This window comes from Colobus angolensis, unplaced genomic scaffold (assembly GCF_000951035.1).
Source record: "Colobus angolensis palliatus isolate OR3802 unplaced genomic scaffold, Cang.pa_1.0 Scaffold136, whole genome shotgun sequence".
NCBI classification, from domain to species: Eukaryota; Metazoa; Chordata; class Mammalia; order Primates; family Cercopithecidae; genus Colobus; species Colobus angolensis.
This window is the reverse complement of record NW_012114444.1, coordinates 747,564-760,511: the sequence shown is the minus strand read 5'-3', so window position 1 is coordinate 760,511 and position 12,948 is coordinate 747,564. Positions and strand designations below refer to the sequence as shown.

The 12,948-nt window shown below is 53.4% G+C and overlaps 2 protein-coding genes across 2 annotated transcripts in view; one reads left to right on the top strand and one right to left on the bottom strand.

The window, feature by feature from the left end:
• DNAJC5 (DnaJ (Hsp40) homolog, subfamily C, member 5) overlaps positions 1-12,948 on the top strand; it is a 1,035,873-nt gene that overhangs the window by 814,935 nt on the left and 207,990 nt on the right. The gene's annotated exons all lie outside the window — the stretch shown is intronic.
• ZBTB46 (zinc finger and BTB domain containing 46) overlaps positions 1-12,948 on the bottom strand; it is a 53,770-nt gene that overhangs the window by 3,896 nt on the left and 36,926 nt on the right. Inside the window, exon 3 of the mRNA XM_011934461.1 lies at positions 4,969-5,144. Coding sequence (XP_011789851.1) covers positions 4,969-5,144 — 176 coding nt within the window. The remainder of the gene's footprint in view (positions 1-4,968; positions 5,145-12,948) is intronic.

The window sequence follows — 12,948 nt, the reverse complement described above, 5'->3', positions numbered from 1 at the left end:
CAGGGCCCGATGGAGGTGGGGGGGGCAGGGCAGGGGTGAGCAGGGCCTGGTTGGGGTCAGGGGGCACAGCCTCCCGGGCCCTCAGAGCATCTGCACAGGCAGAGGCTCCCGGTGGGGGATTGTGGGGGAGGTGCACAGAGACAGGAGTGCTCAGACCCCGACCCCAGCTCCTGTCAGAGCCACACCAACGCAGCCCTGCCCCAAGGGGACGCTGGCACGAGGGTGGCGGTGCCCCTCCCCTACAAGCCCAGCCCCTAGGTGGGCCGGTCTGAGTGTCCACACTGTGTGTCCAAGCACCCTCACCAGACGCCCTCCAGGTTGACACACTTCTCACGGGGGTCACACCATCCCCTCTGCCTGAAAGCCTGGCTTCCTCCAAACCTCCCTTCAGTACAGGCTGAGGGCCCCGCATTGGACTGGAGCTCACAGAGCTCCTCCTGTACCCAGCCACGGCCATACGCCCTGTGCAGGGACGGGCTGGGGTTGGGGCTGCCAGCTGGGCAGGTGGGCCCACACCTCAGCCTGGCTGTGTGGACACCCCCTCAGCCTGACCCCCTCAGCCCTGACCCCCTCAGCCCCTGACCGTGACTCCAGGAACGTGAAAAGGAGGCAACTCCCCCACTCAGGCCGTTTCAAGGTCAACTGAGACAGGCAAGAAGAGAGATGAGCATTTACAGTCAGAGGAGGAGGTGTGCCTGCTAGGGAGGGCAGCCATGCTGTGCCCTGTCCTGGGCCCGGCAGGGAGACGGAGCAGCACCCTGAAGAGGGCCCATGTGGCAGGACATGAGGTGCTGGGCTCCTGGAGGGTCTCAGCACCAGCCTGGAGGCCCGAGGGAACTACCACACACCCCAGGTGGGCTTCTGCTGAGGGTGGGCGGGGACACCCGTGCTGTGCAGAACAGGACCTCAGAAAGACACGGCCAGGGACGGGGAGGGGTGGCCCACGTACCCACTCACAGCACAGGCACCCTCGGCCAGGCCAACTCAAAGAGGCCCTGGGGGGCTGGCCCTGATGCCTCACAGTACAGTCCCCGTCCCTGCCCTCCAAGGACGGAGGTGGCAGGACCCCCAGAGGACCCCAATAGCAACCCCTGGCCAAGTCCACACGAGGGGCTTCTCTGAGGTGAGCCGGCCTCAGGTCAGTCCTCCAGGCTGAGCCTGGCACTGATCCCAGGCTCCCCTCGGCTCCTCCCTCCATCCGCAGGGCTGTCTCCTGGGTCCTGCAGCGCCTCTGAGGCTGCATGGAGAACTGAGGCTGCGATGTGCTTGTGAGTTTAGCCTCCTTAAACCACTCCAAACTCGTCAGTTTTCTCCCATGAGCAAGTACATATATAATCAGTGTGTGTCATGGCAAAAGAGGGTCCCTCTACACTTGTAAAGACCTCTGCCAGGCAGGTACCACAGTTACCACCTCTCCATCCTGGGGCTGGGCCCTGGCCTTTATACACTTCCTGTCACCGGTCTCAGCGTCCCAAATCCACAGGCTCATAGGCCACCCAGCACGGCCCGACCTCCCCCTTCTCTAGACCCACCTCCTTGAGGACAGAGTTGCCTGTAACTTCCACAAAACCGGGAACCACAGAGACCTCACTTCTCAAATGTTTGCTGCCAGAGCAACTGTGTGAGCTCTAAGCATGGCCTGGGATGGGGGCTGCACAGGTATGTGACACCTTCGGGGACAGCTGGTGGCCTTCAGGCCAGGGCAGCACCACATGGCCTACCTCAGATGCACAAACACGCTAATCCTAGAAACAGAGCCTCAGACAAGTTGGTGCCAGGACGGCTCCTTTGGGCTTTTTGTTTTGCTGCATTTTAAACCAAGGACTTCCAGAACAAAAATTCAAGACAAGCCACAGTAGAAACTTTCCAACAGGGCAACCTGGTGCACAAAGGCCCAGGAAGGGCTGGATCGGGGCTAGTGTACCCACCGAGGCCCCTCGAGGCCTGGGCTCCCATGTGTGCAGGGGCCAGGGCACCTGAGGAGGCAGCAGGGGCAGCTTGGGGTGGCACAGGGACCTTGTGGCCAGGGCTGGATGGCTGGGCACTCGTCGAAATGGGCAAATGCCCTGGAAGGAAGGAAGAAGGAAGATGGGGCACGTTGGCAGCCCGCCCGGGCCCTGGGGCACTGTCGCTGCAAGAGCACAGCTGGCCCACCCTCCAAATGTGGCCCTGCCAAGGCGTGGGGGGTCTGGCCCCAGCCACTGGTGCTCCTCCTGGAGCGGGTGGAGGGGTCATGCAGGCCAGAGAAGAGCTGACAGTCAGTGCCATCGTGAAAGTGGAGGCTGGACCAGCTGGAGTCTCCATGCTCTCAGGTCCAGGACCCCAGAGAAGGCCACACGCAGATTCTCCTCAGAAAGAGTCAAGCCCCCATATGCTTGTTTTTGTTGTTCTTTAGAGACAGGGTCTCACTCTGTTGCCCAGGCTGGAGTGCAGTGGTGCAATCACAGCTCACTGCAGCCTCCATCTCACTGGGCTCAGGGGATCGTCCTGTCTCAGCCTCTCAAGTAGCCAGGACCATAAGTGTGTGCCACACTTGGCTGATTTTTTATTTTATTTTTTGTAGAGACAGTCTCGCTATTTTGCCCAGGCTGTTCTCAAACTCCTGGCCTCAAGCTATCTTCCTGCCCCAGCCTCCCGAAGTGCTAGGATTACAGGCACCACCACACGGCTTTCCATGTTTCCAGGGAATTATGATCCCCTGAAGACCAATCATGAAACCCCAGGATAAAAATCCCAGCCCTGGTTGGACACAGTGGCTCATACCTGTAATCTCAGCACTTTGAGAAGCAGAGGCAGGTGGCTCACTTGAGGCCAGTAGTTCGGGACTAGCCTGGGCAGCATAGCAAAATCCCATCACCACAAAACGCAAAAATCAGCTGGGCACGGTGGTGGCATACCTGTAGTCCCAGCTACTTGGGAGGCTGAGGTGGGAGGATCGCTTGAGCCTGGGAGGTCAGAGTTGTAGTGAGCTGTGATCATGCCACTGCACTGCAGCCTGGACAACACAACGAAAGCCTGTCTCCAAAACAAAAACAAAAACAAAAACCCTAACTCTATCCAACGAGAAGGAACAGGCAGCCACACTGAACCTCAGACAGGATCAAAACGCTACTGACAGGTTAATATGGATTTGCTAAAAAAAGATGTTGCAATCCATGTTGTTAAAACATGTTAGCACCTATCAGTTTAAAAAACAAGATGCGATTTTCTCTGAATAGGAAACATGTCGGCATGGTGCAGCTACCTACCCTTTTTTTTTTTTTTTTTTTGAGACGGAGTCTGGCTCTGTCGCCCAGGCTGGAGTGCAGTGGCCAGATCTCAGCTCACTGCAAGTTCCGCCTCCCAGGTTTACGTCATTCTCCTGCCTCAGCCTCCCGAGTAGCTGGGACTACAGGTGCCCGCCACCTCGCCTGGCTAGTTTTTTGTATATTTTAGTAGAGACGGGGCTTCACCATCTTAGCCAGGATGGTCTCGATCTCCTGACCTCGTGATCTGCCCGTCTCGGCCTCCCAAAGTCATGGGATTACAGGCTTGAGCCACCGCGCCGGGCCTCTACCCCGCTTTTTATAAGTGGTTTGTAAGATGAGCCCCGTGGCCTGTGTGAGCAGAAGCACGTCCACAGCTACAGAAAACAAGGCCGGGGCCTCTGTGGCTCTGCTTCTGACCCTGCAGACCTGTGGATGTGGCTCTGCTTCTGACCCTGCAGACCTGTGGATGTGGCTCTGCTTCTGACCTTGCAGACCTGCCCTGTGGTCCAGGGTCCCCTCCCAGGACTGTTCCTTCTCTGCTGTCCTCCACCTCGCAAAGGCAAGTGTGGGGGCATCAAGGAAGGCCAGAGCCCAGCTCCACATCCACTTCAGGACACATCCCAGGTGGCATCTGAGGGCCTGGAGTGGCCCTTTGCCCACAGCTGGCCAGGCAGACACGGGCAGACCAGGTCCCTGGTGCCACTCTAGCTCTGCAGCTTGACCTCAGGGAGCTCCCACAGGGATCCTTACCCCAAATGAGTATCCACCACTGCGCTGGAAAAGCAAAAACCAACAGAACCTGACCCCTGGTGCTCGGCCCCGCCCCCCGGTGGGTCTCCCCATACGGCCCCGCCCCCCGGTGGGTCTCCCCATACGGCCCCGCCCCCCGGTAGGTCTCCCCATAAGGCCCCGCCCCCCGGTGGGTCTCCCCGTGGAGCTCGTCTCCTGCCGGTCCCACTCTGGAACCTACTGACTCTCCTGCGATTCCTAAACTGGCAGCGGTGCCCCCGCGCCTCTCCCGCCACGACAGCGGACCCACCTCAGCCCGGAGCCCGGGGCCGCCTCCACTGACTCTCCTCACACAACTGCGTGCCGTGAGCCCCCTGCACCCTGCGCCTCGGGGCGGGCGTCCCAGGACTCCCTGAACCCTTGGGGCCGCCCCTGCTCTGGACTGCCTGTGCCCCGCCCGCCTCACTGGGTCATCTCACCCACCTGAGATGCCCTCGTCAGGCCTATTTTGGCAAATCTGCCTCCCTGTTCCCAGGCTGCCTTTTTCTACTATTTCCTCCCCAAGCAAATCCATCCACTCCACACCTGCTACCTGACAACGACCTGCCGGTGCTGAGCTCCAGGATGGGCGCGGTGGGCGTCCCGAGGCAGGGCGGGGGCGGGGGACACAGAGGTGGCTGAGGGTTGGGGGCTCCAAGCAGAGCGAGCTGAGCTTGCCGAGGCCTGGCTGCCTTGGGGGCCAGCAGGTGGGCAGGGCGGGCAGAAGCCTTCGCAGGGGCCATGTGGCCCACCCACGCCCTGGAGGCCAGGGCGGAGCAGGCAGGGGCCATGTGCTAACCTGGGCGGCTCTCCCTGCCCTGCTGTCTTCCCCGCGCCGCGCAGAGTGGACCCGGTCTGGGGTCCGGGGCGGTCTGCACCTCCATTGGGACCCGCCTGCCCAGACATCGTGGCCACACACAGCGCGCGGCGCGCAGACCCTCCCCGCACTCACCAGTGTGTGCCGCTTCATGTGCTCGCGCCGCGTGAACTTCTTCCCGCAGATCTCGCAGGGGTAGGGACGCTCTCCCGTGTGCGAGCGCATGTGGCGCTTGAGGATGCACTGGTGCATGGCCGAGAAGCTGCAGTAGGGGCACTTGAACTTCTTCCTGATCACCGTGAACTCATTCACTGAAAGAGAGAGACCCCCGAGGCGTCAGCAGGGCCTGGGATGTGCCACCCCGCGGCCCACAGACCACGGCTGCACCGCGCAGCCCAGCAGCCAGGACGGGCTGTCTCCCACCGTGACCCACTGGGGGCTGAGCAGGTCAGGCTCCCCCACCATCTGCATAGACTGTCCTGCCCACTGTCTGGCAGGGACGGTGACAGCAAGGCTGAGCCCCGGGGAGCTCAGGAGCCCCAGCTCTTAGATGTTTCCATCCAGGCCAAGGGGCCATCGCTCCACTGACGACAGACCAAGAGCCCCCACGCCAAAGGCAGGAGGCAAGGGGTAAGAACGGCCAATGTCAAACACAGTGCCCGGTCCCTGCAGGACCCTCCTTCCAGCCCTCAGACCCCACTGAGCATCTGTGGGTAGCAGGCCCCAGGCGTGGTGTCAGATCAGACGCCTCCCTAGAGGCAGATAAGAAACAAACACAGCAGAGTAACACGGGTCCAGAAGTGTGCAGGGAAAATGGGAGACGTGGGTGCAACTCAAAGCCCTGGGCTCTAATTGCTGGATGCAAGAGAAGCAGCCAGACCCGTTTAATCAAGTTCTGTTCCCCCAACCCTGAGAACCAACATCACTCAGCAGCAGGAACTCCATGCCACCATCTCCACGGTGCATGCTCTGGGGCCAGCCTCAAAAACCTGGGGGGCCCCAGCACCCCCAATGCCGTTATGCTACTCAGGCCCAGATACAGGCACGTCAGACTTGGGCATGGGCCACCGAGAGAGCCCGGAGCAGCCTCGTCCGCGGGACCCTCCAGGAGACTCCCCCTGAAGCCCGGTGCGCGCACCTGCCGAGGGCTGCTCACCCTGGGGTTACGAGGTACTTGCTGCTGTGCTGGACATCTTCCCCTCCACATACTGTGACCACCTTTCAATGCCAGGATTTTTAACTACACAGCTTTTGGATGTTTGAACACACCATAATTTATTAAACAGGCACTACTGCTGAACACTTGTTTCTGCGTTTTCACCCTTGTGGACACTTCAGTGAGGCTCCTACAGATGGGTCTCTGCAGCCCTCTGCCACTTCCTGAAGATAAATTCTGGCAAGTGGGATAAGCACCTGCCCTCCTGACCAGTAGTCCCCACTCGCCAGGCAGGGAGGGTCTACTGAGGCTCTGGGGGCACCAGGCACACCCCCATGACAAGGATATCTCAAAAGGCAGCTCTAACAGGAAACTCAGCATCTGCCAGGAGCGCCCATTTTGTGAAATGAGCATGTCTGTGTGGCCAAGACACAGAAAAGCCAAGAGGCCTAGCTTGGCACGGCAGCACCTCTGACCAGCTGGCCGCATTCAGACACGCACGTCCCCGCCACACGTCACTCGAGCAGCTCCTGAGGAGGAAAACCCAAGCTCTTCCTGGTGTGTTCTCTGCCAGCCAGACTGTGCCCCGGCTCTCCTCCGTGAGTCAGGTAACAGGAGACTTCTCTGTCCCAGCACACCGTCCCCCAGGCCACCCTTCTCACCCTGACAGCGCCTGGTTCCCACATCATCACACCCAACAGAGCAAATGCTCCACACATTCTAGACTGGAAAAGGAGAGCAAGGAAATGTGTTTTTCGATTATTTTATTTAAAACTGTTTGTTTATGTTTTTTTTTTTTAAAAAAAACAAGATGAGGTTTTGCTATGTTGCCCAGGCTGGTCTTGAACTTCTGGGCTCAAGAGTTCCTCCCACCTTGGCCTCCAAAAGTGATGGGATTATAGGTGTGAGCCACCCTGCCTGGCCCAAAACAACTTTTTTGTATTTTTTTTTTTTTTTTTGAGACGGAGTCTTGCTCTGTCGCCCAGGCTGGAGTGCGGCGGCGTGATCTCGGCTCACTACAAGCTCCACCTCCCAGGTTCGCATCATTCTCCTGCCTCAGCCTCCTGAGTAGCTGGGACTATAGGCGCCCGCCACCATGCCCGGCTAATTTTTTGTATTTTTAGTAGAGACAGGGTTTCACAGCGTTAGCCAGGATGGTCTCGATCTCCTGACCTCGTGATCCACCTGCCTCGGCTTCTCAAAGTGCTGGGATTACAGGTGTGAGCCACCACGCCCGGCCAAAACAACTCTTTTGAGAATATATTCTTTCATGGTTTCTATTCTTCCTATACAAACATGAAAATTAAAATTTTGAATTATCACATATTTTAGCCATTTTTATTTAATTCAGACCTACATGTTAAATGTTTATCTCTGTATAGAAACTCTGTATTTTTTTCCCTAGAAAAACAACTTAGAATGGACATGAGCAGGACTCAGTGTTAATGACCCCATCAGAATAAACGCCACGGGCCCAGGGCAAAGCCACAGCTGTGGATGGTCCCCTTACAACCTGCATTTTCTGAAGCTGCCTGTGACGCACTTCAGTTTTTTCTTACTGCTCTATTTTCCTGTCACTGCCATAACAAAGCACCAAAGTGCGAGGCTCAGAACAACCCGGTCCACTCTCTTGCAGCTCTGGAGGCCAAAGGTCGGAGATCAAGGCATCAGCACGGCCTGGCTCTCTCCAGTGGCTCCGGGGAGGGTCCCTCCAGCCTCTTCTGCTCCTGGTGGCTCTAGCTGTCTCTTGGCTTGTGGCCGCATCGCTCCAGTCTCTGCCACCATCTGTGTGGCCTTCTCTGTGCCTGTGTCTCTTCCTCGTCTGCCTCTTAGAAGGACACGTGTGATTGGACTTAGGACCCATCTGGACAATGCAGGAGGACCTCATTTGGAGATCCTTCATCGCATCTGCAAGACCCTTTTTCCAAAGGGGCACATCCACAGCCCTGAGGATCAGGATGGAGACCTATGTTTGGGGCGGGTGTTTGCTGCTCAACCCACTACATTTGACTGACAGTACTGTGATTGTTGAGGGAATTTCACCGGCTGTCATTACTAAAATAATTTCTTACTGGAAACAACACCTTCCATGATTTATTTGTGATTTACAGTCTATATATCTTAGGAAAAATTAACATCACATAGTTTCATTCTCATAAACACTAGGAAGGCCTTAAAGTCCATTTGGTAACAGTAATTAAATAAAAAAGCATAAAGGGCCGGGCGCGGTGGCTCAAGCCCGTAATCCCAGCACTTTGGGAGGCCGAGACGGGCAGATCACGAGGTCAGGAGATGGAGACCATCCTGGCTAATACGGTGAAACCCCGTCTCTACTAAAAATACAAAAAATTAGCCAGGCGTGGTGGTGGGCGCCTGTAGTCCCAGCTACTCGGGAGGCTGAGGCAGGAGAATGGAGTAACCTGGGAGGCGGAGGTTGCAGTGAGCCGAGATCGTGCCACTGCACTCCAGCCTGGGCAACAGAGCGAGACTCCGTCTCAAAAAAACAAAAAAGCATAAAGATCATTACATGGAAACAGGCAGTCTCGCAATCTGTCCTAAAAACGGAATGCTTTGCCAGAAATCAGGTATTCTTGCAAGGAAAAGGCCAACTTCCAAAAGAATAACTGAGAAGCAGTGCTATCAAAGCTGGCGAGAACCCCCTAAAATAGGACATTCAGTGACATCCAGCTGCGACGGTACAGAATTGCATCTGCGAAAACACTGCAGTCATTCATGCCGGACTGGAGCCCTCCCCTAAGCTCGAGGAAGAGTGGAGGTCTCTGGCCTCCCTGCACCACGCCAAGTCGGCTGCATGGCCACCTGCCCTTGGCCCTTCCTCTGTCCCCTCAGAGCACGCTTCCACTGCAGGAGAATCAGACCTGTCCTAAATAGCCACTGTACCAGGAAACATTCCAGAATCTTTTCATGATAGTGTCAAAGACTGCAAGAAACCAGCCGTGAACCAAACGGACTGGCAGTTGGCTTCAAGCAGGCAGACAGGGGACAACGCATCTTTGGAGGGCTCAAGTTTGCTGCTTCCTGAGTCTTCATCACAATACCATCTGGATATTGAATTGGTATGGATATAATTTTCAAAAGACTGCACTTCAAGTGCATTTCAGAAAAGGATCCAAACATCAACTGTACTGTTTTTTTGTTTACAAATGTATCAGCCTGTCACTTACTCTGTGTTAGAATGTGACGAAATTGTGGTATGTCCAGATTATTTTCAAAAACGTTTTAAGCCTTATGTGAAGTGCAAATATACAGCTCAATGAACTTCATGTACGTACATCCCACATCACCACTCAAACAGTCATTGCATGTTCCCAGCACCCTCGAATGAGCCTTTGACCATCCCCTAGTTGTAACTCCCAGAGACCACGTTCTGCCCTCAATCACCACACGTTTATTGCTCTAGAGCTTCGTATATGTGGGATCCTATGCTCGTGTTTGGCTTTCTTCACTAGACGTGGCCTGCACTGCTGCCTGGAGGAGGATTTGGTCTTGTTTGTTGTGCATAGTACTCCAGGGCACCACTAAGCCACATGTCCATCCTGCAGGTTCCAGTTTGGACCTGTTGAACAGTGGTGATCTGATGGCTCTTACATGTGTCTTTTGGTGACTTAAGTTCTCATTTCTGTTGGGCATGCCCTGAGGGGGGGCTTCTGGACCACAGGGTGTTCACCTGCTTGGCTTCAGCAGATATTGCCAATTTTCCAAAGATTTATGATTCCTCTCAAATTAATTTTTGTGCTTGGTCAGAATTAGGGGTCAAGATTCACTTTTTTGGGAAAGGGGAATGGAGTCTCGCTCTGTCACCCAGGCTGGAGCGCAGTGGTGTGATCTCAGCTCGCTGCAACCTCCGCCTCCTGGGTTCAAGCGATTCTCCTGCCTCAGCCTCCCGAGTAGCTGGGATTACAGGCACTCATCACTACACCAGGCTGATTTTTGTATTTTTAGTAGAGACTGGGTTTTGCCATGTTGGCCAGGCTGGTCTCAACTTCCTGACCTCAGGTGATCCACCCGCCTCGGCCTCCCAAAGTGCTGGGATTACAGGTGTGAATCACCGCGCCTGGCCAGGACTGACTTTTTTCCTCCATGTAAATATCCAGTCACTCAGCACTATATACCGAAAAGGCCATCCGTCTCTCGCTGAGTTGCAGAGGTGGCTTTGTAGTGCCTCACTGGCCGTGACGGCTTGTCTACCCTGCATCAACACCACAGCGTCTCCATGACTGCAGCACTACAAGCCTTGATACCTGCATATTATCAGTCCCCCAGCTTTCTCCTTCCTTCCCAAGATCACCTTAGCCATCTGTATGAACCCTGGCTTTTATTTCCTGGTTTCGGATGCCCTGACATCAGGGGGTCTCAATGACCCTGGAGGAACTTCTCCCAGTTCCTAGAGATAGCAATTGGATTCACCTTTGAGTGCACCTTTCATATGTAAGCCAACCCATCCAGAGCTCATACTCCCTCCACCTCCTCCGTAGGTTCTCACGCTACGGCCAGTATCCTCCTCCCCTAATCACCCCTGGACCATACAACCAGACACAGCTCCTATGCCCCAGAGCCTGCTGAAGTTATTCAAATCACACAATCCTAACCAGCTGACCCTGCCTTGCCTCTTCCTCCCCACAGAAACCAAACAAGGCTCCAGCCTGCATCTCCCTCTCTCCCTCTGCCTCCTGACTGACCCTGGTGCTTCCCACGTAGCTCTGTATGGGATGGTAGGCCTCCTATTTCTAGAAATCGGTGAGTATAACAAACTTCTTCCCTTTATGAGTTATTTCTGTGTCTGTGTGTCCTACCATACCTGATTAACACAGATCCCCAGGTGCCCTTAGATCACTATCCTAGATCCTTTGCATCTCCAAATATTAGGAGTTAGTCAATTTACTCACACACACACCCCTCTGCTGGGATTTTAACAGGAATTGTGCTGACCCAACATATCAACTTAGGGAGATTCACATCTTAACAACTGTGAGTCTTCTTTTCCATGAACATAGTATATCCCTGCATTTATTAGCATTTTCTTTAATTTCTCCCAGCAATATTTTATAGTTTTCTGTGTAGCAGTCTTTGCATATTTTTTGTTTAATTTATTCCTAGGCATTTGATATCCTATAAAATGAAACTGTTATTTATAGACATACAATTTACTTTTGTATACAAAAGCCCGCTTTGTACACTGGCTGTATATCCAATGTGTTTGGTAAATTCTCCTGTTAAGTTTCTATATTCTTTTGAATGTTCTACATGCATAATCACGTCACCTACAAATAATGACACTTTTACTTATTCCTTTCCATTCATTTTCTTCTTTTTTTTCTTTATTAAAGACAGGGTCTTGCCACGTTTCCCAGGCTGGTCTTGAGCTCCTGGGCTCAAGAGACTCATCCACCTCAGCCTCCCAAAGTGCTGAGATTATAGGCATGAGCACAGGGCCTGGCCCCTTTCATTGATCACTGTATTGCACAGCGATACAGTGGGACAAGAGGTGGGACTTGGGGAGGAGGGGGTCAAGGGAGGTTCCTGACACAAACATTAGGAAGGCAAGAGCTCTCAAGTGCAGCCCTGCACACACAACCCAGGCCGGGATCTCCAGCCAACTCTGAATATAAGTGGTAGTGATGAGCATCTGTGTATCGTTCCCATGCTCAGAGGCTAAGTCACCATGATTTCACGATTAATCAGGAGGTTAACTATTTTTTTTTTTTTGTAGATACTTTTTGTCAGATTCAGAACATTTTTTTATACTCCAGTTTGCGGATTTTTATCATGAAGGCTACTGAATTTTATCTAAAGTGTTTTCTGCATTCATTGAGGTGATATAGCAGGTTCTCTCCTTTATTCGGCTAATGTGGTGAATTACACACGTTGATTCCACTCACTTAACCTTGAGTTCCCGGAATGAGACTGCAGACCATGCTGCACGGTTCTTCCTCTGTATCACTGGATTTGATTTGCTGGTATTTACTTTAATAGTTGTGCATTTCTGCTGGGTGATAATTTCCTTTCTTGTAATGCCGTGTCAGGCTCTAGGATCAAGACTATGCCAGCTCAGATAGGCTGGAGACTGTTCCTTTCTTCTAGTATTTGGAAGATATGTGTAACGTTGGCGTCATTTTCTTCCGTTAAAACTGGACATAATTCACTAGTGAAGGCACTCACCCTGAAGCTTTCTCTGTGGGAAGGTTTTAAAGTTATTAACTCAATTTTCTCAGCAGATCATACAATTATTGAACTCTTCCTGTTTGCTTCAGTTTTGATAAATTCTGTCTTCCAGGAATTTTCCCATTTCCTCCAATTTGTCAAATGTATTTGCACGCAGTTGTGTATAATCATCTTATCTATCCAGCATCTGTTGATCACTTTTCATAGGAGTTATATCAGTTTTATTAATCTCTTCAACACACTGGCTTTGGGCATTGTTCATTTTCGGTTTGGGGGTTTGCCCAGGCTGGAATGCAGTGGTGCAATCATAGCTTACTGTAACCTTAAACTCCTTGGCCTCAAGCAATCCTCTCACCTTAACCTCCCAAAGTGCTGGGATTACAGGTGTGCACCACCATGCCAGCTGCATTGTTCATTTTTGTATGTCTGCTTTCTAGTTCAATGATAGCTCTTCTTTTTATTTTCAGACGGAGTCTCCCTCTTGTCGCCCAGGCTGGAGTGCAATGGCACGATCTCAGCTCACTACAACCTCTGCCTCCCCGGTTCAAACAATTCTCCTGCCTCAGCCTCCTGAGTAGCTGGGATTACAAGCACCCACCACCACACCCGATTAATTTTTGTACTTTTAGTAGAGACAGGGTTTCACCATGTTGGCCAGGCTGGTCTCAAACTCCTGACCTCAAGTGATTCACCCACCTCGGCCTCCCAAAGTGCTGGGATTACAGACATGAGCCACCACACTCAGCCTGGTATCTATTCTTTATTTCCCTTCTCTT